The sequence below is a fragment of the Malus domestica genome, chromosome 10 (assembly GCF_042453785.1).
Source record: "Malus domestica chromosome 10, GDT2T_hap1".
Classification (NCBI taxonomy): domain Eukaryota; kingdom Viridiplantae; phylum Streptophyta; class Magnoliopsida; order Rosales; family Rosaceae; genus Malus; species Malus domestica.
Window position 1 is genome coordinate 9289083 of NC_091670.1, and position 24624 is coordinate 9313706.

A 24624-nucleotide genomic window follows, 5' to 3' on the forward strand; every position below is an offset into this window, starting at 1 on the left:
AAGACTGAGTTTCAAACTATACATAAAGGAGGTGATTCAATAGATCAATATTTGTCTAAGTTGAGAAATATAAAGGATCAATTGATTGCTGCCAATGAATCTGTTTCTGATAATGATTTTGTGGTGGCTGCATTATCTGGATTACCTAAAGAATACTCTACTATAAGAACTGTGATTTTTACTAGAGACAATCATATTACACTCAGAGAGTTTAGGGAGCAATTGTTGTGTGCTGAAAGGGAAATTGAATCTATGGTTAATACCCTACCTAATACCTTTTCTGGATTGTATATGCAAGGATCATCTTCTCAGTCTATGCATTCTCAAGGATAATCTAGTAATTCTGGTAATGTTCCATTTACTACTGGTGGGACACTTACTAGAGTACCTAGTGAGGGTTCCAATCTGAGTTTACCATTTCAGCCTCAAGGTTCTGTTGTTTCACCCTTTACCTCTCAAGGATTTTCTTTCCCAGCAACATCATTTCCATCTAATGGCCTCATGCATTCTCCTGCTCAATATCCTTCAAGTTCGTTTGTCATACCACAACCTTCATCTATGTACCCGGATTTTTCTAACTCATATGGTTTTGTTGGGAATGGCATTGCTCCTAGGCCTTTCAATAATTCTAATGCTAGTTCCAGACCATTTTTTGGACAGAAATCTAATGGAGGGTATCAAGGCTCCAATTTTGGAAATAACAGAGGATAGTCATTTGGTACTAAGTCCAGTACAAATAATTGGCAACCTTGGTCTGGCAACACAAATACTAGAAGCTACATTGTGCCTGAATGCCAAATCTGCTCCAAGAGAGGACATACATCTCCTAATTGTTGGAAACGGTCTACTAATCCTAATCAAGTAGGTCAAGTTGTTGAGTGGCAAATCTGTGGGAAAAGAGGTCATAGTGCTTTGGATTGTGATCATCGTAATAAATTTGCATATCAAGGCATAACACCTGCACCTTCTTTAACAGCTATGCAAGCACACGGTCCATCTAGAATTTTGCCTCAAGATTCTTAGATAGTTGACACTGCTGCCTCCCATCATATGACCGCTGATGTTAACTCACTTCAACAAGTCACACCATATCAAGGCGCACTGATATAATTACTATTGGCAATGGTGAAGGTTTGCCAATTCAGCATATTGGTTCTACCAAATAAATATTCTCCCTACTTCTTTACTTCTAAGAACTGTTTTACATGTACTAACTATTGCTGTGAGTTTAATGTCAGTGCAACAACTTTGCAAAGATATTTTTTGTTGGTTCATTTGTGACCATCATGAGTTCTTTGTGCTAACAAGGTAACCAAAGTTGTTCTTTACCACGGAATGAGTAATGGGGGAGAGTTGTTTCGGATACCAGTTCAGTTGCTGTCAGGTTCTTCCACTCAGTCATCCAATAAAGTAGCTTTACTTGGATAAAAAGTGAAAACAGCAATCTGGTATCAAAGACTTGGACATCCCAGCAAAGCATTCATGTATGCAATGTTGAAACAGTCAAATGTAGTTTGTATTCCTAATGATCAACAACACTTATGTACTCAGGGTGCGTTTGTTACACCGAACTATCTCGGACTGGACTAGCTTTAGGGACTAAGCTGGATTGGCTTGAACTAGACTAAGCAGGACTAACTTAGTAAAGCGTTTGATGCAGTGTCGGACTAAGAAGTAGGATAATAAAAATAATAAAATTAATTCTTTTTTTTTCTATTTCTTTTTTCCTGTTCTAGAACACCCCTGAAACCACTCTTCCCTCTCATTTTTTCCGTCCAAACTCCATACATTACAATCACAACTTTTCCTTCATTCCAATTGATAAAGTTCTCCGTCCAAATTCCACCACTTGCAACCATATCTTTCTCCTCCATTTGAATTGATAAAGCTCCCAAAACACAAACAATCAAAAATTCAATTTCAATTTCAATCGACTGCGGCCAGAGTAAGATCTTCCTCAGAGGTTTTTTGCAAAAGACGGGTATTTTGTTGTGGCTGTGGCTGATGATCGAGCTGCAGCTGCTGTGTCTACTGTGCATGTAGTCTGAGATAGCAAAAGACCCATTTTTGCCGTCTTCGGGTCAACCCAGATGGCGGAAGACCCCAAATCGACACTGGGTTTGCGGGATGGTGGAGATCGGCGAGAGTTATCTCCACTCTGGTCACTGGAGAAGGGGGCTGCAGCTGCTGCTCATGTATGAAGGAGAAGGACTCGGTTCGCTGCTTGCAGACGATGGAGAGGAGACTAGCAATCCCGTTGTTTTGGGGGGGTCTCACTAAGACCTTTTAGTGAGGGACTTAGTCGAGGCGAGCCCTCCTTTGTCCCATTAAACTTAATCCTACCTAGAACAAACACAAGCCTACACTAATGTCTAATCCAGTCCAGTTCAGTGAAACCTAACGATGCCAAACAAACGCCCCCTCAGTATATTTCTGGAAAGATGTCTAGGTTACCTTTTTCTGATAGAACAGAAAGATGTGCTTTTCCATTTCAAAAAGTCCATACTGATCTTTGGGGGCCATCACCTACTAAATCCATAGAAGGATACAAGTATTATGTTAGTTTTGTAAATGAGTTCACCCGATTTGTATGGATATTTCCCTTAATTAATAAATCAGAGCTTTTTGATGTCTTTCAACGGTTTTATAGTTATGTCTTGACTTAATTTAATGTTGGTATTAAGTGTTTACAGACAGATGGTGGTGGTGAATATGTTAGTACCAAATTTGAGAACTTCTTAAGATACAGATGAATCATTCATATGCTCTCTTGTCCTTATACCCCTCAGCAAAATAGAATTGCTGAGAGGAAACATTGACATATTGTGGAGACAGCCATTACTCTTATGACTGTTGCAAAATTGCCTCAAGACCCATGGTATCATGCATGTGCTCATTCTGTTTTTTTTAATAAATAAAATGCCATGTCCAGTGTTAGCAATGCAATCTTCATATCAGAAGTTGTATAATACTAATCCTCAGTTACAAGGTCTCAAAGTTTTTGGTACTGCAGTATATCCATACATTAGACCTTATACTGCAAACAAGTCACAACCAAGGGCTTTATTGTGTGTCTTTGTGGGATATGCTCCAAGATATAAAGGAGTTATTTACTTTCATTCTCTAACTAGAAAATTCATTATTTCCAGGCATGTTCTTCATGATGAAAGTATGTTTCCATATTAAATTGTCTCTCTTGCACAGAAATGTTCTTCTGATCAAGGATCTACTTCTCAGTCTTCACAATCTCCGATATTAATTCCTGTTCCACTACAGTCAAGATTAGATTCCCTTATCTCTTCCAATTCACCAAGTGTTGAGGGTTATCACAATATTGATTAATCTACTTCAAGTGCTACAGATACATCTGTCACTTCTTAAAGGAATGCTAATCATACTGGGTATCAGCGTCTGAAACAACTCCCTCATCTTTTTCAATAGCTTTGATGTTACCTATCCTTGATCCTGCACAGTTGGAGGTAATTCTCCCTTTTGATTCTTCTTCATCCTTACATAATGATTTTTCTCATTCTTCTTCGATATTACAAATTCAAACCAGACTACAAACTGGTGCTATTTCCAGGAAGAATTATATTGGTTGTCTTGCAACACTCCCTGAGTTACACACTTTGCAGTTGGATCCCTCTGATCATTGTCATAATGGCTTCTCCTTTGTTGCTGCAATAAATGATATATCCGAACTTACTTCATTTCGAATTGCTGCAACTAATATTCATTGGCGAACTGCGATGCAAGAGGAGTTTGATGCTTTACAAAGGCAAGGCACTTGGATTATTGTTCCACCACCTATACATCGTTCTAGCATTGGTAGTAAGTGGGTTTTTAAACTGAAAAAGAATCCTGATGGATCCATTTCCCGTTATAAGGCCAGATTAGTAGCACAAGGTTATAATCAAGCACTTGGTTTGGATACTTTGAGACTTTTAGTCCAGTTGTATGTCATACTACTGTGCGATTAATTATTTCTCTTTTTGCTCAATACAAATGGGAGTTAAGACAACTTGATATTAAGAATGCCTTTTTGCACGTTGATTTGGAGGAAAAGGTGTACATGAAGCAGCCACAAGGTTTTATGGATTCTAATCATCCTGAGTATGTTTGTAAATTGTTTAAATCCCTCTACGGTATAAAGCAAGCACCTCGTGCCTAGAATGCCAAATTCACAGGTTATTTACTAGCTATGGGATTTCATATGTCTCAGTCAGATACGAGTCTTTTTGTCACACATGATGGCAGTGATGTGGTAGTCCTCTTATTATATGTTGACGATATAATCTTGATAGGCTCAAATGCAAGCAAAGTTCAGACAATTATTCATGAATTAGGTGAAGTGTTTGACCTAAAAGATATAGGACAACTTTCATATTTTTTGGGATTGCAACTTACATATAAAGATAATGGGGATATTTTTATCAGTCAATCCAAGTATGCTCGGACTTGATTCATAAGGCTGGAATGGACACTTGCAAACCTACCCCAACACCATGTAAGCCAAACACTCAATTGTTAGCATCTGAGGGTACTCCTTTGGCTAATCCAACTACATATCAGAGTCTAGTAGGTGCCCTCCAATATCTGACTTTTACAAGACCAGATCTTTCATATTCTGTGAATGTTGCTTGTCAATATATGAACAATCCCATTGAGGTTCATTATGCTCTTGTCAAACGAATTCTCAGATATATTCAAGGTACTATCAATTGTGGTCTTACATACTCTGCACCTTCAGATTACTCTATCACTGCATTTTCTGATTCGGACTGGGCAGCTAATCCTAATACTAAAAGATCTATAACTGCCTTTGTAGTGTATATGAGGAACAATCTTATTTCATGGCAGTCTAAGAAACAATCTTCAGTTTCTCGCAGTTCCACTGAGGCAGAATATAAAACATTGGCTCATTGTGCTACTGATATAGCATGGATACGTCTTCTGTTGAAAGATTTGCATCAGCCTTTGTTATTGCCACCTTTACTACATTGTGATAATCTATCAGCTCTTGCTTTGTGTGCAAATCCAGTGTTTCATACCAGGATTAAGCACCTTGATATTCACTTCCACTTTGTTCGAAAGAAGGTTCAAAAGAAAGACTTACCGGTTCAATATGTTCCCACTGATGATCAAACAGCTGATGTCTTCACTAAAGGCCTTCATGGACCTACATTTTACAAGCATTGTTGCAATCTCAGCATTGGTAACTCTACTTGAGATTGAGGGGGGATGATAAGAGAGGACATATGGCAAGTTTTGGAAGATATATCTACCATGTCAACAAAGGCAGTTGGGGTTTGTTAAAGAATGGTTATTTTAGATGAGGTTTAGTGAGCCATGTTTAGCCTTTTCGTAGTTGGTTAGAGAGTGCCTATGCAACCTTTCTAAAAGACTTCGTGAGTTACATCATTGTATTGAATGAATAGTCATCTTTAAAGCTCATTTCTTTCTCTGTATTCTTCCTTCTTGATTCATTTTTGTACTTTTTTTATCAATCTTTGATATTTTCTCACAATAGTTAATAAGCATGTCTCTGAATTTGAGTGAGGATTCCCTCGTGATCTTCTCAAATTCGATCTTTAGAATTCTGCAACTCATCAAACTATATTCTCATATCATTTGAATAGACAATCACAAGTCTTTGTAACTCTTTATTATCTCGTTTGAGTGCTATAATCTCTTGTTTAACAAGAGAAACTTTAGTGTTTAATATCTAAATGTCATTAGCTCTGGCAAGCAAACGTTGATCCAAGTTTAACATAGATACAACACTTTGAATGCTAAAGGCCAAGGAATTATTAACGGGTATTGTGCCAGATCTTCTTAATAATAACCTTCCATCTCGAGGAGTAAGAAACTTCTTAGCTTCTGCTATAGCAGTTGTATCATTTAGTGTCACAGAATCATTGACTATGAGAACGTTAGTTTGTGATAAGAAGGTTGGGTGACAGACATTCGCATCAAGAGTCACTTGTCCATTAGGAAGAAAGTTGAAATCCAAATGGTTTTGAGAAAAAGAAGTGGATGTCATTATAGGAAAACTGTCAAACTAAACATGGTAAATACCAAAAATATATATGACAATATTTGGGAATTTCTTATATATTCATTAATCTCCAAAGAAAAGTATGCATAGGAGTTACAATTGGTGTTACATATGCACTTTGTCAATGTGAGACAACAGACTACTATTTACACTTAAACTAATATATAACTCGCAATGCTCCCCCTCAAATTAGAGCAAAGATGTCATGCCCAACTTGTCAAGTGAGTTGGTAAACACACTATTAGACACAACCTTAATAAGTACATCAGTGAGTTGATCTTCAAATCCCACAAATGGAAACATAATAATTCCAGCATCCAATTTTTCCTTAATGAAATGTTGATCAATCTCCACATGTTTTGTTCAATCATGTTGCACTGGATTATGAGCAATCTCAATAGCAACCTTGTTATCACAATGGAGTTTCATAGCACCCTTGGGTTTAAATCCAAGATCTCTCAACAATTTTTTCAACCACAACAACTCACATACACCATGAGACATACCAGGAAACTCAGCTTCAGCACTTGACCTAGCCACCACTTTTTGTTTCTTGCTTATCCAAGTAACTAGATTACCACCCATAAACGTAAAGTATCCAGATGTAGATCGCCGATTAGTGATAGAACTTGCCCAATCCGCATCTACATACCCTTCGACATTCAAATAACCATTCTTGGAGAAAACCAAGCCTCTATCAGGAGTTATCTTCAAGTACCTCAAAATACAGATTACTACATCCATATGAGCTTCACTATTGAGTGCATAAACTGACTTACCACACTAACTTCATAAGCAATGTCAGGGCTAGTGTGTGACATCCCACATCGCCCAAGGGAGTGGATCCTGTAAGCCTTATATGTATATTCCCATCTCTACCTAGCATGAGGCCTTTTGGGAGGTCACTGGCTTCGGGTTCCATCAGAACTCCGAAGTTAAACGAGTTCGCGCGAGAGCAATCCCATGATAGGTGACCTACTAGGAAGTTCTTGTGTGAGTTCCCAGAAACAAAACTGGAGCCAATCCCTAGCAGGATGTGTGCATATGAGGACGTCGGACCCCTAAAGGGGTTGGATTGTGACATCTCACATCATTCAAGGGAGTGGATCATGTAAGCCTTATATGTATATTCTCATCTCTACCTAGCACAAGGCCTTTTGGGAGCTCGCTTAACTTGGAGGCGAGCTCCCAAAAGGCCTCGTGCTAGGTAGAGATAGGAATATACATATAAGGCTTACATGATCCATTCCCCTAGGCGATGTGGGATGTCACAATCCACCCCCCTTAGGGGTCCGACATCCTCGTCAGCACACATCCTGCCAGGGATTGGCTCTAATACCAAATTGTCACATCCCGGCCCGGGCGCCCACCACATCTCAGGCTTGACTTCACGTAGCATGATATTGTCCGCTTTGGGCCCCAACCATGCCCTCACAGTTTTTTTTCTAGGAACTCACACAAGACCTTCCCAGTAGGTCACCCATCATGGGATTGCTCTTGCGCGAACTTGCTTAACTTTGGAGTTCCAATGGAACCCGAAGCCAGTGAGCTCCCAAAAGGCATCGTGCTAGGTAGAGATGGGAATATACATATAAGGCTTACAGAATCCATTCCCTTGGGTGATGTAGGATGTCACAGAGTGTGAGACAAATAAATTAATTTCCCCACAAGCTTCTAATACTGTTCCTTATGAGTAGGAACTTGATCCGAAAATAAGAGCACAAATGATGATTCTGCTCAATTGGAATATCAATGGGTTTGCAATCTAACATACATGTTTCAACTAACAAATCAAGAACATACTTCCGTTGAGATAGAACAATACCATGCTTGGATTGTGCAACCTCGATTCTAAGAAAATACTTCAATTCACCAAATTCTTTCATCTTAAATTCAGTAGCTAGGTACTTTTGAAGGCGTTATATCTCCTTCTGATCATCACCAGTCACTATCATGTCATCAACATAAATAATCAATGCAGTTAGCTTACCATTTTGTCGTTTTAAATACAAAGTATGATCTAAATGACTCTGGACATACCCAAACTTCTTCATTGAACTTGTAAACCTCCCAAATCATGCTCTAGGAGATTGTTTCAAACCATACAAAGTCTTTCGCAACCTGTATACAACACCTTTTCCGGGAAATGTTCTGATACCAGGTAGGAGATCCATATAAACTTCCTCTTTGAGATCATCATGAAGGAAAGCATTCTTAACATCAAACTGTAATAGAGGCCAATCCTAATTTGTTGCTAAGGATATAAGAACACGCACAATATTAAGTTTGGAAACAAGAGCAAAAGTCTCCTGATAGTCCACCCCATAGGTTTCAGTATAACTCTTAGCAACTAATCTGGCTTTATACAGATCAATAAAACCATCTACTTTGTGCTTAATAGTGAACACCCATCTACGTCTAACAGCTTTCTTCCCGTTTGGTATAGGAAACAAATCCCAATTGGAATTCTTTTCCAAAGTTTCCATCTCAACTCTCATGGCATTAACCCACTTAGGTTCAGACAAAGTATCATGCAATTTTGTTGGAATTGATACATTAGATAGCTGACATACATAAGATGCATATGGTTTAAACAAACGATGAGTAGACATATAATTGTTGATAGGATATTTGGCTTTGATATGCATATCAAGCTTATATTGTACTTTACGTTTTCCACGATTAGCTTGTGGATGCAACTGATAAGTAGAAGAATCATTAGAATTTACCTCATGTATGTCACTATCTTGTACCAAACTGTTAAAAGAATCATCACTGGACGAACCATCATCAGGCAACTCGTTAGACATACCAGTAGCAGGCAACCGGTCATCAGAAGGTGATTCGTCAGACATACTAACAGGCAACTTATTGGGTACATATGATCTGTCGTCAGTAGAAATAGTTTCAGGAATGACAGGTGACCGATCACTATCTATAGCCAATTAATCAGTATCACGCAACATAAGAGGTTATGTCCCCAACTCTACCTATAACACATCATCCATACCATATCTTCAAATCTACACTTCACTCCCCCTCTCCCCCTGAAATGGAGAGTCGGAAGAGGGCTTCACAAAATACGAAACTTCCTCGTGGAAGGTAACATCCATGGTAATATAAGTTTTCTGAGTCGGAGGATGATAATACTTATAGCCTTTCTGATTGTTAGCATACCCAATAAATACACATCGGAGAGCACATGCATCAAGTTTACTCCACAGATGAGAGTAGACATGCACATACACAATACACCCAAACACCTTCGGATGAAGTTTTGATACAGAAACAAGATAAACATGTTTTTATAGCACATCAAACGGCATCTGAAAATCAAGAACCCTACTTGGAACACGATTATCAAATACACAGCAGCCAAAATAGCATGACCCCATAAATGATTAGGAACACATTTATCCAACATCAAGGAGCGAGCAACCTCCATTATTTGACGATTCTTCCGTTAGGACACACCATTTTGTTAGGGTGTAAACAAAGTAGTCGTCTAGTGAATAATACCCTGATCAAAAAAAAAAAGCATGCCAAAGTGTGATTCACATATTCTCCTCCGTTATCAGACCTAAAGACCTTAACTTTGGTCTGAAACTGAGTTGATACCATTGCACAAAATTCTTGAAGAAGCAAAGGAACATCACTCTTATTTTTCATCAATAACACCCAAGTTAATCAAGTATAATCCTCAATAAAAGCAACAAACCAACAGAATCCATTAGAAGTAAACTTCGTTGGACCCCACACATCAGAATGTATCAAATCAAATGGCAAAGTAGCTTTAGAATCACTTATGGGAAATGAAGCACGGTGACTCTTAGCCATGACACATGTTTCACACTTGAACTCTGAATCACTATAAGTGTGAAACAAAGAAGGAAATAGATGCTTCATATAACTAAATGATAGATGTCCCAATCGTCGATGCCACAACCAAATTTGATGTCTGTCATCCACTTTAGCACTTAAAACTTGATGATTATTTGAATCGGAAACAACAGTATCATCCATAGTCAAGATGTACAAACCCTTTATTCTTTTACCACGACTAATTATCTTCTGAGTTTGAATGTCTTGAAAATAATAATACGTAGGGTAGAAGTGAGTAGAACAATATAAGGTATCACTGTTCACACACTGTAGCAAGACACTGTTCGCTATACTGTAGCCCGGCACTCTTCACTTTTTTTTTTTTAACGAAGGAAATCATGATAAAGGTGGGCACAAAATTAAAGCACAAAGGTCACCAAGAGAAAACTGCTCTGATGCCATGTCAAACTAAACATGGTAAATACCAAAAATATATATGATAATATTTGGGAATTTCTTATATATTCATTAATCTCCAAAGTTAAGTATTTGTTGGAGTTACAGTTGGTGTTACATATGCACTTCGTCAATGTGGGACATCAGACTACTATTTACACTATAACTAATATATAACTCGCAACAAAAACCAAGTGATGTTTCAGAAGGAAAGGGATACTCTCTGGATCTCTTTCCACCTAATCCACCAAGTATGTGATCCAGGCCGTTGAAATTTGATCCAACGGTTACAAACAGGGGGCTCTTTAAAAGTAGAATTCCTAGCTGTATCATACCGATTTTGTGCCAATCGGTAATGGCATGGTATTGTACCGAACCGAAGTTTTTTTATACGGTATTGGTATTAGCTACCATTACAATGGTATTATACCGAAAAAATATAATAATATATAACTTATAAATTATATTAATATATATTTGTAATATATCTATAATATTTCAATGCCTCAATCTTCTATAAGTATGCCTCCTCCAAATGCTTCTGTATCTCAAGTTTGAATAATTGAGTTCCAATTTTCATTAGTTTGAAGCTTTAACGTCTATTTTGGATTGTTAACTTCTATTTGTTTTGGTTCGTAACTTCTATTTGGATTGTATGCTTAATTTTTATTATGAATCTTGATGCATCATTCGACTTATTATGTGTGTGAATTGTAAATGATGAATGATAGATGAATTTAGGCCACAATGTATGAGATAAAGGTCAATCTTGGTACTATTCACTTTACCCTTTATTTTGTCATTTTCGTTAAAATTCAAAGTTTTCAAACTCTTTTCATTAGTTTTCCTTATTTTTAAATTGGATCTTACAAATATTTTCAAATTTCAAACTACATTATTTATTTAAGTCAACAGCTCCCAGGTCTTGAGGTTCTTCTTTTAAATCAATCTTGTAATTGTAGATATCTCGGATAACTTTGTCAAAAGGATTTTTATTTTTATTTGGGTAAATTACACAAAACTACTTCAATTATTGATCAAACCATAATCTCATACCTCATGTTTTAAATATTGCAATGTTATACCTCAACTTATGAATTCATTGCAATGTCAAATCTCTGTTAAATTTTCTGTCAATTTGACCGTTAAATGATAACGTGGCAGGAATGAAGCCCATTATTTCGCTAGCTAAAATTTAAACAAAATAATAATAATAATAATAATTTTTAATAAATTAATTAATTAGAAAGAATTAAAATTTTATTTTAATTAGTTATTTTGAAAAAAATAATATTTTCTATTACTGCTTCTGTTTAGGATCCTGCGAAGATCTCTCACATGTCTCAACTTCTTCTACCCCCTGTTAGGATTTGTGATTAGCTTAATCACAATTAGGAGTTAGTAGTGGAAATAGACTTTTATTAAGAGAATAACTAGTTAAATGGGTTTGCTGCCATCTGGCAAGTGATGTAAAGAGAGTACATGTACACACACCTTTGGTGTGAGAGAGAGGAACGATCATTTTGAATTAGAAAAGATTATTTCACAAAAAATATAAACAAGAGCTGCACTCCTTCTTCTCTCTTCCTCCTTCTCCTCCATTGTTACCCTTTACTTGCAGATTGAGTAAGGATTTGGAAGTGGGTCATAACATTGGTATCATACATTTTAATCTTGGTCTCCCTCTTGTATGCCACGCTCCACCACCACCTCTCTCAAATCAGCCATGGATGCTCGTCTCACTGCTCTGGAATCCTCCATCAATGCTCGCTTCACCTCGTTGGAATCAACCATCACCGATGCTTTGTCTGGTCATGCTATGGCCATGGATACAAAATTAGCAGTGGGCTTTGAACAATTCCACCACGAACTCACTTTCAATTGTGGGGGAACTTTTTTTGGTGATACTTATTCTCCGATCTCCGATCCGATGCCTCCTCCTCCGATCATTGCTGAGGACGCCGATTGTCGAAGTTTGGACACTCCTCGCCCTCATTAACATGAGAATTTTGATGGTGGTGGGTTTCCCACGTTTCAGTGACAGTGATAACCCGCTCGCTTGGATCTATAAGGCGAAGCAATACTTCACCTACTATTTTGTACCTGAACATCGGCGTGTGGTCACAGCCTCTTTTTACTTTGACAACGAAGCCCACCATTGGTTTCGATGGATGGATTGCCTCCACGCTACTCCCACATGGCGTGAATTCACCACAACTTTTTGCCAGGAATTTGGCCCTTCTGAGTTTGACGACTACACCAAATCCTTATTCAAGCTCCGCCAAATAAGTACACTGAAAGATTAGATCCTTGAATTTTGTAAGCTTGCTACTCGATCCTCTGATGTTGGTCCTATTCTTTTGAAGAGTTGTTTCTTGGATGGGTTGAAGAAGGAAATCAAGCATGAGGTTAAGTTGTTTAGACCTATCACTATGCATGAAGCAATTGCTTTGGCTATTCAGGTTGATCATAAACTTAGTGATAGTCGAACCACTAATTATCGGGTAGCTCTCGTTTCTAAGCCTGCAGTCCCTCCAGTGACCACTGTTGTACCAAATAGACCGCAAGTAGGTACTATCCCTTATAAGAAACTAACTCTCGATGAAGTCCAACGCAAGACGGAGCATGGGGAATGTTGGTTTTGTGAAGATAAGTGTGTGCAAGGTCATCAGTCTCCTCATAAACAGTTGTTAATGCTTGATGTGCTTGATTTGGATGATCCTTAGGTTCTTGAGGAAAGTAGTGGGAATAAGGATGAATGTAGTGGGAATACAGATGAATTACACCTAGAATTCCAGCACATAGAATTGAGTGAGTGTGCTTATTTTGAAACACATGGTAAACAATCAATCCAAACCACGAAGGTCAAGGGTTTTGTGAAAAATCAAACTGTGAGGATTTTGCTAGACTTTGAGAGTGCTCACAATTTCATAGACTTTTGATTAATCAAACAGTGGGGTTGGTCAGTTAACAATACCAAAGTTTTTGCAGTAATGGTAGCTAATAGGGGCAACCTTAAAAGGCAAGGTACTTGTCAGGCAATACCATTGAAGGTAGGGGGTTATAAGTACACCATTAATCTGTTTCCCCTTTCATTGGGAGGATGTGACTTGGTTTTGAGAGTACAGTGGCTTTCTACTGTTAGTTCGATTCTATGGGACTTTCAATTGATGACTATGGAATTCTCAAAGGAAGGAATAACACATAACTTGGTTCATGTGCTGTTCAGTTACCATTGGTTCAAGAGATGTCCTTCCAGCAATAAGACAAGAATTGCTACAACTTTAATCTTGGCATACTACTTTACTCAATGAATAAGGAGAAATTAGAGACTTCCAACCTCACTCCCCAATAGTTGATAGAATTACAAGATGTGTTACGAGATTTTGAGGAAGTCTTTGCCATCCCATCTAAGCTACCTCTTACTAGGAACCATGATCACCGTATTCCACTGGTGCCAAGTGCACAACCACCTAACATCAGGCCATACCACTATGGACCCTTGTAGAAGACAGAAATTGAGAAAGTTGTCCAAGAGTTATTGGAGGCTGGTTTCATTCGACCAAGCCGCAACACATTTTCCTTTCCCGTACTTTTGGTTAGGAAGAAAAAAGGAACTTGGAGAATGTGCATAGACTACCACAAATTAAATTCCCTAACTATCAATGACAGGTAGTCCATAGCACTCATTGATGACCTATTGGATGAGTTATTTGGTGCTTGTTTCTTTTCTAAGTTAGATCTGAGGTCCGGCTATCACCAAATTCAAATGCACCCCGATGATGTTGCTAAGACGGCATTTCGCACCCATGAGGGCCATTATGAGTTTTTGGTGATGCCATTTGGCCTTACTAATGCTCTGGCCACATTTCAAAGCCTAATGAATGACATCTTCAAGGCCTATCTTCGAAAATTTGTTTTGGTGTTTTTCGATGACATTCTTATCTATAGTAAGACTTGGGAAGACCATGTAGGCCATTTGTGGAAGACTTTCAAAGTATTGCAGCAACATCAATTGTGTGTGAAGAAATTGAAATGTGCCTTGGGGCAAAGTTCTGTGGAATACTTGGGACATATTGTCTCCAAGGAGGGTGTTGCAGCCGATCCATCCAAGATACAAGCATTATTAGATTGGCCCATTCCTGCAAATGTAAAACAGTTGAGGGGGTACTTAGGTCTCACGGATATTACAGAAAGTTTGTTCCTAACTACGACAACATTTGTCAACCCCTTTACTAATTGACCAGAAATGACAGCTTTGGGTGGAATCTTGTAGCTAATGGGGCCTTTCAAACTGTAAAAGAGATCATGGCATCACCCCAAGTACTAGAACTACTCGATTTTTCAGCATTATTTAAGCTCGAATGTGATGCATCTGGTGTGGGAATAGGTGCAGTTTTGCAAGAAAGAGAAATCCATAGCATTTTCTAGTCAACCCTTAGGACTGAGGAACCAAGCTTTGTCCACTTATGAAAAGGAGTTAATTGCCATTGTTTTTGTTGTGAAGAAATGGCAAAATTATTTGCAGGGACGACATTTTGTCATCAAAACTGATCATCACAGCTTAAAATACTTCCTCAACCACAAAGCCAATACTTCTTTTCAACAGAAATAGGTTTCCAAATTAATAGGGTATGACTATGAAATACAATATAAGCATGGGAGAGATAATATTGTAGATGATGCTCTTTCCAGGGAATTTGAATTTCAGAGTCAAACTGAAGGAACTTGTAATCAGGTGGAGATGGGCGAGTGCTTAGCAATTACATACCCTTATTTTGGATGGCTGGATGAACTAAGAAGGGACGTGGAGCAAGATAATTGGATTACATAGAAGATTAAAGAGGTGCATGAGGTGGTTTCTTCTGGTTCCAATGCATCCAAGTTCAGTGTTGATAATGGGTTCTTGAAGTATAAGGCTCGGATTGTCATCAGTCCTACATCCCATTGGAGGTTTAAGATCATGGAAGAACATCATTCTACCCCTGCAGTAGGTCACCAAGGAATTCTCAAGACCTATCAGAGGATTAAGCAAGGATTTTATTGGCCAGGAATGAAGGGTAATGTGAAACAGTTTGTGAATGAATGTCAAGTTTGTCAACTGCAGAAATATAAGACAATGGCAACTCCAGGGTTGTTGCAACCACTTCTCATTCGTCGAAAGGTGTGGTCTGAAATCAATATGGATTTTATAGATGGGTTGCCTAATTGTAAAGGGAAATCTGTGATCCTTGTAGTAGTGGATAGGCTTACCAAGTATGCACACCTTGTTGCACTATCTCACCCTTACACGGCTGCATCTGTCGCTCAAACATTTGTGGACCATATATTCAAATTGCATGGCATGCTAACCAATATTGTGAGTGACAGAGATCCTATATTTCTCAGCAACTTTTGGAGAGAATTTTTCAAATTGTAGGGATCAACTCTGAGTATGAGCTCTGGTTATCACCCACAGACAGATGGGCAAACTAAGGTGCTAAACAGATGCCTTGAGACTTATCTGAGATGTTTTGTGGGAACACAACCTAAGAGATGGGTGAAATGGTTGGCTTGGGCAGAATGGAATTACAACACCTCCTATCATACTTCCACTAAGTTCACACCTTTTGAACTAGTTTATGGATACCCTCCCCCTCCTGTTACTTCCTATGAATTGGGGTCAGCTAAATGGGATGTTGTGGAGCAAAACTTGCTGGAAAGGGATAAAATGTTGTCCATTCTCAAATCCAATTTGACCCTAGCTCAAAACAGGATGAAGGTTCAAGTGGATAAACACAGAACTGAAAGGGAGTTTGAAGTTGGGGATTTGGTGTATCTCAAATTAGTTCCTTATCAGTTGCAGTCACTTAATCCTCACTCTCATCACAAGCTACTACCAAGGTTCTATGGGCCTTTCGAGGTGCTGCAAAGGGTGGGAAAAGTAGCATACAAACTCAAACTGCCAACAACCACAAAAATACATCATGTATTTCATGTGAGTTGCTTAAAGAAACATCTCGGGCCACAAGTGATACCTGTCTCAGTTCTTCCAGAGATATGAGATGATGGTGTTCGGATGGGCAACCTTATTGCTATGCTGAATCGAAGGGTTTACAAGAAAGGAAATGTTGTTGGAGTTCAAGTGTTGGTTCACTGGGAAGGTGGCACCCCAGAAGAAGCTACTTGGGAGGACTATGATTATTTTGTAACTAAATTCCCTGATTTTAAATTTTGAAAAACCTAGTGGATAAGGTTTTACTTAAGGAAGGGGTAATGTTAGGATTTGTGATTAGTTTAATCACAATCAGGCGTTAGCAGTGAAAATAGACTTTTATTAAGAGAATAACTAGTTAAATGGGTTTGCTGCCATCTGGCAAGTGATGTAAAGAGACTATATGTACACACACCTTTGGTGTGAGAGAGAGGAACGATCATTTTGAATTAGAAAAGATTATTTCACAAAAAATACAAACAAGAGCTCCGCTCCTTCATCTCTCTTCCTCCTTCTCCTCCATTGTTACCCTTTACTTGCAGGTTGAGTAAGGAAGTAAATGGTAACAATGGAGGAGAAGGAGGAAGGGAGATGAGGAGCTTCCTGTTTGTATGTTTTGTGAAATAATCTTTTCTAATTCAAAATTATTGTTCCTGTCTCTCACACCAAAGGTGTGTGTACATATAGTCTCTTTACATCACTTGCCAGATGGCAGCAAACCCATTTAACTAGTTATTATCTTAATAAAAGTCTATTTCCACAACTAACTCCCGATTGTGATTAAGCTAATCACAAATCCTAACACCCCCTTCAAGTATTCAACTTTCTAATGAAATTTGACATTTTACCCAAAAAAACAACCCGTGCAGATCACCGCTCAAGTACCCAGATCCACCCCGTCGTCCTCCGTTGAACTTCTGCTACCTCCATGTGCGCCCGGCTCGAGTCAGCACCATCACAAGTTGCTCCTCCGTGTACGACGCCGCTGTCTGAATCCATTGTCCCCTCCCCTAAAAAAACCACTGTCGCCCTCCCACCTAATTCATGCGACCTCCTTCATCTCTCTCTCTTCCTCCTTCTCTCAATCTAACCTCGAAGTGGCGTCGATCAAAACCCAGAGAGTAGCCATCATTGAAATCGAAGGTTAGAATCTGAGATCTAGTGTTAACCGTTCGCCTGCTACGATTGCAGTCACGTCGAGAGACATAGATAACTGGGTTTGGGGATTGTGGTATTTGCCTGGCAAGTACCAACGGCTGGGGCTGTGTATTTCGAAAATTTCTCTTAATCTTTAGAATTGGTGTCGCTGCTCTTCAATTGATTTGTGGGTTTCCTCCATCTCTGTGAAAATGGTGATGGACAAAAGAAGGAGAGGTGGGTGAGGTTGGGCCGCTGCTGCCTACCCAATTGCTTCTCCTATTTTTTCTGTAAATAACAAGAAGTGTTGGGTTTAGGATAACTCAGAAGTGCACCATCGCCAGAAACCTCATCCAGGCTTTTAACCTTTTCAATTAATGAAAATATTTTTTAAAATAACTAATTAAAATAATTTTTTCATTAATTTAGTTGTTAAATAAAACATTCTTAATAATTAATTAATTTTTTATTCCAGCTGGAGAAAGAGTGGACCCTACTCCTGCTACGTCATCATTTAACCGTCAAATTAACAAAAAATTTAATGGATGTCTGACACTGCAACGAATTCAGAAGTTGAGATATGACATTGCAATGTTTAAAACATGAGATATGAGATTGTAGTTCGACCAATAGTTAAAGTAGTTTTGTGTAATTTACTTTTTATTTTATTTTATGATCATTTACTTCATATCTACGTCTAGTTCAACTAACGTTCTTCATATTTTGATTGGCATGAGACATCTACTAATTCTGTTAGGACGAAATTTTGTGCTTCATCTTCACTGGTGAGACAAGGGGGAGGAAAGATGCATCCCAGAAGAATAAAAAAAAACGGCTTCAACTATTATTTTGTCTCATCCATTTATATCATTCAAAAGATGTATAAAAAGATAATCAAATTTTGACGATTACTAGTTAACTACTAAATGCATTAACAAGTTATGGACATGAAAATGTTAATATTTTTCATACTACAGAATGATAGGCTTATAGGTTCCAATAGTTCAATTATCTAGAAGTGGAGATTAATTAAAAATTCAAGCTCTATAACTTTCTAGAAGATGTTATGATTCACATTCTCCAAACAATTCATCTTATAAGAGATTATTGTCCTGAAGAGACATCATATATAAGTCCTTGAAAAGGTATAAGATATCCCGAAATGCTTATAAACTATGCATGTGTATGCACATAAAAATTGTGAGATAACCACCATTTGCAAAAAAAAAAAAAAACAAAAACAAAAAAAACAAAAAAAAAAAAAAACGCATAACAGTAGATATCGTATCACACAGTCAAATTAATTTGAATTCGAACCAAAATTATACAATCAATTAAACAACAAAGAGAGCGAACAATATATTAACTAGATTTAAGACACAAATCAAGAAAAATAAGAAATTAATATGCAAACGATGGAAAGAAGAGAGGAATTGTGGCACTGATTTCGTAAGAGAGATTGGAGATGGAAATAGAGATAAACGAGAAAGAGGAAAGGATAGGGAGAGAGGATTGAAAAGAGCTTTGAGGATAAATTCAGCTAAAGAGGTGGGGCTGGATAAATTATGGCTCGTTTAGATGTGCTTTTAAAATGACTGAAAATGTTTTTGGAAAAAATGTTTTTGGGTTTCGAAAACACTTGAAGTGCTTTCTACAAGAAGCACTAGTTATGTGCTTCTTCCATGAAGCACTTTAAGTGTTTTTCCAGAATTTACTTGCATTTTTACTAATAATTGTTTCTAAAAATATTTTCACCCCAGTACTCTTTAGTATATAAGCACCAAACAATAGAGTTCATATTATTAATTATATCTAGTCCTTTATTCGGGTTGGATAAATTATACGAGCCACCAAACGAGGCCATATTGAATACAAATGTTTCTCACATTAAGGATCAGAGAAGGGCAATCAATCGTTCTTAAAACCAGCATTTTTAAGATCAAAGAGTCCAAAATAAAAAATAAAAAAAGAGTTTGGGGCATTAAAAAGCTTGTATCATAGAACATCTGGAGTAACATAAGTCGGACTAGAAGTGGTGTTTCCAGTGGTGGACGGGTGAGTAACACGTAAGAACATGAATTCATGGTAAAATCCTTACATGCATTTTTCTTTTTTTACAATTTCTTTATTTTGTTATGGTAGTTACTTGGGTCGAATTAGTAAAAGCAATGTCTCCTTGCATAATATGGATTCCAAACATTCATGATCTGGATGCGAATGCATGTGGCTACGAACCATGGTGTCGGAGGTTCGCTAACTCAACGGTAGAGTACTCGGCTTTTAAGTGCGGCTAGCATCTTTTACACATTTGTGAACCGGACACGAGAGTTTCTTCTCATCCAGCTCCTTGCGGGGTGTATATGATACCTGGGCTCCAGGCGGGGGAGATGTAAGAGAAGTTACCAACTTGAGCCAGAGTACACTAAAAAAAAAAAAAAAACCTTTCCTTTCCCCAACCGTTTCTGGTTAAGAAGATGTGAAAGCGCTTTGTCACTAAACTATACCTGCTACAATCCAATTATTGAGCTTACGGTTTCATGTTCTATTTTACTCCCCAATGAGTTATTTACTGGAAGAGAAACCGGGAATTCCCAGCTATATATTATTTATTGGGTTTGAGACATTTAGAAACAATTTTGTTTGTGTTGCAGTCATATTTAGAATAGGAATGTGATTGTGTAAATCCTAGTGGATCTAGGAATATCTCTTATATTCCTATTAGGAGTTGATTACCTATTCAGAGTTGTAATCCTAAAAGGGTAAGGTTTTTACCTATCCTACTACTATAAATAAAGGCACAATGGGGTGATACAACACACACCTTACAATTAAATCTCTCTCTTCACTCTTGCTACCGCTGGCCCCCTCTCTCTATTCCCTTATAATAGCTCAGTCAAATAGGCCTACAACACAATATCAGCACGCTATTGCCAGAAGCTGAGGAAATAACATATCATAAGAGAAGGCTATCTTCCACAAAATTCAAAGGCTCTTATTTGTTTTCTGCCAATCAGGGACACTTAAAATAAACGAAGATATTTAAAGCGTCCACGAAGCATGAAAATATTCCCCATGATGCATGAACCTCTCTATTTTTATATTTTCCTTACGATATATATTGTATATGTTGCATATAATTGTCAATATATATATTTCATGCATTACACAATCAAATTGTTAAGTGGAATTGTGAGTCAAAGCATACTAATAAATTAGAAGCATATTAGGGTTTTTCAAACCCTAAAGAAATTCGAAAAAACAAAATAAACAAAAACAAAAACTTGGGATTTTTTTGCAGCACCACCGTGCTAGCCTGAAGCCCAGCCATGTGGCGAAGGACATTGGGACGACGTCCTAGACCTTGCGCGCAACCCTTTGGGCTTGCTGCTTCTCTCGAAACTCAACCAAGTCTCAGCCTGGGTGGCTACCACAAGGAACCTGTAGTTTTCATGCATAAATTAAACCAATACATGTCTATAGAACCCGAATGTTCTATGATATATGTCTATGGATCATCATATGACTAATCAAGTTTTTGTTGTACCCTCTGTTTTAGGGACATGTCGAACATGAACAAGCTCGATTTCACCGCTCTGGAAGTATCTAGAAGAAACTACCTGAAGTGGGTTCAAGACGTGAAGCTTCATCTTACTACAAAGGGTATTAAAGCCACCTTCGAGGCACCTACTAACGATAAACCTGTAGATGAAGCTCAAAAAGCTACTACAATAATCTTCATTCGAAGACACATCCATAATGCTTTGCAGACCGAGTACTTCACTGAGGAGGACCCACGCACCATCCGGTTTGCTCTGGCCGCCCGTTTCGATCACCAGAAAGATATATACTTACCTGAAGCAAGACACGACTGGCAGCATCTTCACTTCCAAGACTTTAAATCTATGAATGAATACAACTCTGAAGTTTGTAGAATCCAATTACTGCTGAAGTTTTGTAAAGTGGAACTAACCAAATCAGATCTCCTGGAGAAGATCTATTCGACCTTCCATGCCACCAATATTATCCTACAGCAACAACATAGGGCACATAAATTCACCAAATTTTCGGATTTAATCTCTGTTTTACTTCTCGTTGAAAAGTAAAACCAGCTTTTGATGAAGAATCTTCAAGCTTGACTGACTAGCTCAAACGCCGCGCCTAAAGCGTATACGACCAATTCTAGCAACCATAAACGACGAAAGAATTGTCGTGGTCATGGTAATGGGCGGAAAGCCCCACCACGAGCCCAAGGTCCACAAAGTGAAGGCCCACCCAAGGGAGGAAATGTGACCTAGCAGTGTCAACCTTTTACCCCTAAGGCCTCAAACTTCAAGAACAAGGGAAAAACTACCGTTCAACCAGCTTCCACTGAAATGGACATGTGTTACCAATGTGGATCAAAGGATCATTGGTCACGCGTATGCCGAGGTAACCCTAAGGCTATTGCCAAGTATCATTCCCGTCATGAGTCTAACTTTGCAAATGTAGATCATCCAGAAGATGCTACTACATCCATGAAGATATCGAATTTTCAAGAGGCATCAGCTCCTATGGCCAATAAATTATACATGTTTTAGGGTGTTTTTCCCCTAGTGGCCAAACCCACTAGGAGTGGCTGGACCCTCCCCCTATTTTTCTAGGTTTATGGTTTAATTTTGAACAATTTTTCCAAGTCTTTGGAATAATTTGTTTGGTTTTGGTTTGTTTTGAATTATGGATTGTTATTTTATGAATATTATTTCTCGAATTTCTTAATTGAATGAATGGAATTATATTTATACATGTTACCAATTTAATCAATTTATTTCCAGGTATGTCTAGTGAGGAAGTTAGTTGCCTGGCTGATAGTGCTACCAAGCACACCATCTTGCGTGAGCGACATTATTTTACTAACTTTAGGCCCGTATCATGTTGTCCAATGGTACAGTCTTAACCATTAAAGAGGCACTCTATTCTCCATGTTCCAGAATAACGTTGCTGAGTTTTAGAGATATTCGAGATAATCAATATAATGTTGAAACCACTGAAGATAATGGTTCTGAATTTATTTGTATCACTTCGTACGAATATGGCCAAAAGCGTATTCATGAGAAGTTGGAACGTCTCCCGAGTGGGTTGTACATCACAACCATTCGCGGCATATAAGCCCATCATGTGGCCGGCCCTATGCCTGAGTTCTAGAGCACTTTGTTGCTTTGGCATGACTGTTTGGGACATTCTAGACGTGACATGATACGCCGTATCCTCAAAACATCTCATGGGCATCGGTTACCTCCCTATGTTGGATTCCCACCATGCAAAGCGTGTTCTTTGGGGAAGTTGAATGCTCAACCCTCAATTACAAAGATTATTCACAACCCTCCTAAGTTTCTTCAAAGGATTCAAAGGGATATTTGTGGACCAATCCAACCAACATGCGGACCATTTAGATATTTTATGGTGTTGGTTGATGCATCGACACGATGGTCTCATGTTTGCCTATTGTCCACACCCAATGTTGCATTTGCGAAACTCCTAGTTCAAATTATTAAGCTAAGGGCTCACCACCCTGATTATCCGATTAACTCGATTCGACTGGATAACAATGGAGAGTTTACGTCACAGACTTTTGACGATTATTGCATGTAAGTAGGGATTGATGTGAAACATCTTGTACCCCATGTTCACACTCAAAACGGCCTGGCAGAAGCTTTCATAAAGCACCTTCAATTGATAGCTCGGCCTTTGGTTATGCGAACCAAATTGCAGATATCTGCCTGGGGCTATGCAATATTGCACGCATCTATGCTGGTCCACCTGAGGCCCATCTCTACCCAACCTCATTCACCGTTACAGTTGGTTACTAGATACGAGCCTGGCGTCTCACATTTACGTGTGTTTGGGTGCGCAGTTTATGTGCCAATAGCACTGCCACTACGTACCAAAATGGGTCCTCAGAGAAAAATGGAAATATATTCAGTTATGATTCGTTATCAATTGTTCATTATTCAAAACCCTTGACAGGAGATCTTTTTACCGCACGTTTTACGGATTGTCACTTTGATGAGACAGTCTTCTCGTCGTTAGGAGGAGATAAACATGCTAACATTCCTAGAGAACGTCGCAAATTGTTGTGGTATGCTCCCATTATGTCTCATTTAGATCCCCACATTGCCTAATCTAAAACTGAGGTGCGACAAATTATAGATCTTCAAAGTATTGCTCAGAGCATGCCAGATGCTTTTAATGATCTAGCAAAGGTGACAAGATCATGTATACATGCTGCAAACGCACCTACAAGGATAATTGTACCCCACGTACGTCAACATCCCGCCTGGGAAGGTCGAACCATCCTCGAAGGTGGGGAGGCAGCACCTTCCACGCGGCTTAGTACATTGGCAACTAGCCAACTATCTACTCCGACCCTAAAGCGTGGTACACCCCTTGGTTTAAAGGATTCACAACCCCAGAAAAGGAAATCGGCACCAACTAGTGACTCTAGTTTGAATCCGACGATCGCTCACTCATCTGTTCCAACACATGAGGTTATTCTATATTACAGTGATGTCTTCGACGAGATAACCTGCCCTCCCAAGCATTGCAAGATTTTGGTCCACTACGTAATATTGGATAAGGTTTGGAATTGGAATGAGATGATCATCAACGATGCATTAGCATACACAGTAGCTACTGACATCATGCTTAGTGATGACATTGAACTACGTTTCGTTGATGATTGCCAATGTAGAACAAATTGGTCAAACTAGAAACAAGCAATCCAGATCGAACTTGATTCACTTGCGAAACGTAAAGTATTTGGACCTATTATTCCTACACCACTACATGTGAAGCCCGTTGGCTACAAGTGGGTTTTCATGAGGAAGCATAATGAGAATAATGAAATAGTGCGGTACAAAGCACGCCTCGTAGCACAAGGCTTCTCTCAGTGCCTTGGAATTGATTATGAGGAGACGTATTCCCCCGTAATAAACGTTATAACGTTCCGCTACCTAATCAGTTTGGTAGTTTCTGAAAAACTAAATATGCAACTTATGGACATGGTAACTGCGTATCTCTATGGGGATCTAGATACGGAAATCTACATGAAAGTTCCAGAAGGACTTCAATTGATTGGTTCAAATAGTTCTAGACCACGAAACACTCTCTCTATTAGATTAAGGAGATTACTCTACGGATT

General features: G+C 38.5%; 2 protein-coding genes across 2 annotated transcripts; one reads left to right on the plus strand and one right to left on the minus strand.

Moving 5' to 3' along the window:
* Window positions 1-6421: 6421 nt before the first annotated feature.
* On the minus strand, window positions 6422-6802 carry LOC139188543 (secreted RxLR effector protein 161-like). Its single transcript, XM_070806138.1, has one exon. It carries the CDS (start codon window positions 6800-6802, stop codon window positions 6422-6424), a length of 381 nt encoding a protein of 126 aa, XP_070662239.1.
* Window positions 6803-21007: 14205 nt separating this feature from the next.
* On the plus strand, window positions 21008-21550 carry LOC139188544 (uncharacterized). Its single transcript, XM_070806139.1, has one exon. The coding sequence runs from the start codon at window positions 21008-21010 to the stop codon at window positions 21548-21550; it is 543 nt and encodes a 180-aa protein (XP_070662240.1).
* Window positions 21551-24624: the final 3074 nt, after the last annotated feature.

Excerpts from the sequence above, each read along its gene's own strand:
- LOC139188543 (XM_070806138.1), bottom strand. The coding sequence starts at position 6,802 with ATGGATGTAGTAATCTGTATTTTGAGGTACTTGAAGATAACTCCTGAT.
- LOC139188544 (XM_070806139.1), top strand. The coding sequence starts at position 21,008 with ATGTCGAACATGAACAAGCTCGATTTCACCGCTCTGGAAGTATCTAGA.